The following is a 1,332-nucleotide window of genomic DNA, read 5'->3' as shown; positions in this document are numbered from 1 at the left end:
CAAGCTCCAGTAGCTCACCTTCCAAAGAGCTTTCCACAGGTCCTCGGGCACCCCCCAAACCAGGAAAGCTCAATCTGGCAAATCTTCCTTTGGCTTTGCAGAACAAATTGAATCAGAACCGCCAATCCACTGCAGACTTCCCATCCCCTCCACCCCCAGAAAATGACATCTTCCCCCCTCCCCCACTGGAGTCTGACCTCCCTCCACCACCGCCCCTTCCAGGTGATCCAAATGGTTTGTCTCCGAAAGTGGCTGTGGTCAATCCTCAGCCCCAGCCTGCTTGGGGCAAGAGTTCACTGAAAAAGACGCAACCTCCAGCGTCAATTCGCTGTAACAACACTATTAGAGAGCCTCCACCACTCTCACCACCTTCCATACAAGGGGGCCCTATTCCCCCTTCTTCTCCTAAAGGCACCACGCAGCCAAACTTCTTGGAGGACCTTAACAAGACACTGAAACGCAAGTCCTCGCGAGTCTCTGGAGACAAAGTGGACCCTGTGGCCACAATGGATGACATGGCTTTGCCACCACCTCCACCTGAGCTTCTGAATGATCAACAGAGACACAGTGGTAGTGGCTTCATGTCCGGGAATATCTCAGGCTATGCAACGCTACGGAGAGGGCCTCCTCCTGCCCCACCCAAGCGGGACCACAGCACCAAACTCACAAACTGAGAAAACTGCAACTTTTCCTGGACACCCTTGCTTGCTATTTACATGTCTCATTGAAGCCATCATTTTGTTGGTATGCTCAGCTTTTTCTGTACAAAACCGCTCAAGTAGTTTCAGCTTTACTGTGACTTTGTGACAGTGCATCAGTTCCAGTTCCAAACAACGGAGTGATTCCACTTCAACACCTTGGTACTGCATGGAAGACAAAACTACATTAAACTGTTAATCTTATTGATTTTTGGGAAGACAAACATTTTGAACTTTGGGGTTGGTGGGATTTTTAATTTTGATTTCATATTGTTTTTATATTATCGATTATTTAATAATCTGAAGAGATTGTTATTTCAGATGGAAGTTTTTTAAATGGTTGGATGGTTATTGATGTTTGAGGAGTTTTAGATGGGTAGGTTGAATTAGGCAGTGTGTTTGGCTGGTATATTAGTTTGGCACAACTTTGACCATTTATATGGCAGATCCAGTGCTCAATGGATGCATCTAGAATGGATCTTGATCACTATTGCTCTTTGAGCCACTAAGTGCATTTTAGTTGTATTTGTCAAAACTGTAACATGAAGGACTTGTTGTTCAGGGAGTTGCCCCAATGTCTAGTTCTGTGAGACTGTGGAATGTTTGCTTTTTTTTTTTATTAGACCCGTTTAAA

General features: G+C 45.3%; 1 protein-coding gene across 7 annotated transcripts in view; it reads left to right on the top strand.

Annotated features, from left to right (window-relative positions):
* Positions 1-1,332, top strand: part of raph1b (Ras association (RalGDS/AF-6) and pleckstrin homology domains 1b) — a 63,062-nt gene extending 61,730 nt beyond the window's left edge. For all 7 annotated transcript variants that reach the window (XM_016511937.1, XM_016511936.1, XM_016511941.1 and 4 more), the window contains one exon: positions 1-1,332. In XM_016511937.1, the coding sequence (XP_016367423.1) occupies positions 1-674 (674 nt within the window). In that variant the 3' untranslated portion in view covers positions 675-1,332.

The sequence above is a fragment of the Sinocyclocheilus rhinocerous genome, unplaced genomic scaffold, assembly GCF_001515625.1.
Source record: "Sinocyclocheilus rhinocerous isolate Xijiao unplaced genomic scaffold, SAMN03320098_v1.1 scaffold1256, whole genome shotgun sequence".
Lineage (NCBI taxonomy): Eukaryota > Metazoa > Chordata > Actinopteri > Cypriniformes > Cyprinidae > Sinocyclocheilus > Sinocyclocheilus rhinocerous.
The sequence above is the reverse complement of the archived record's forward strand: the minus strand, read 5'-3'. Positions and strand labels throughout refer to the sequence as shown.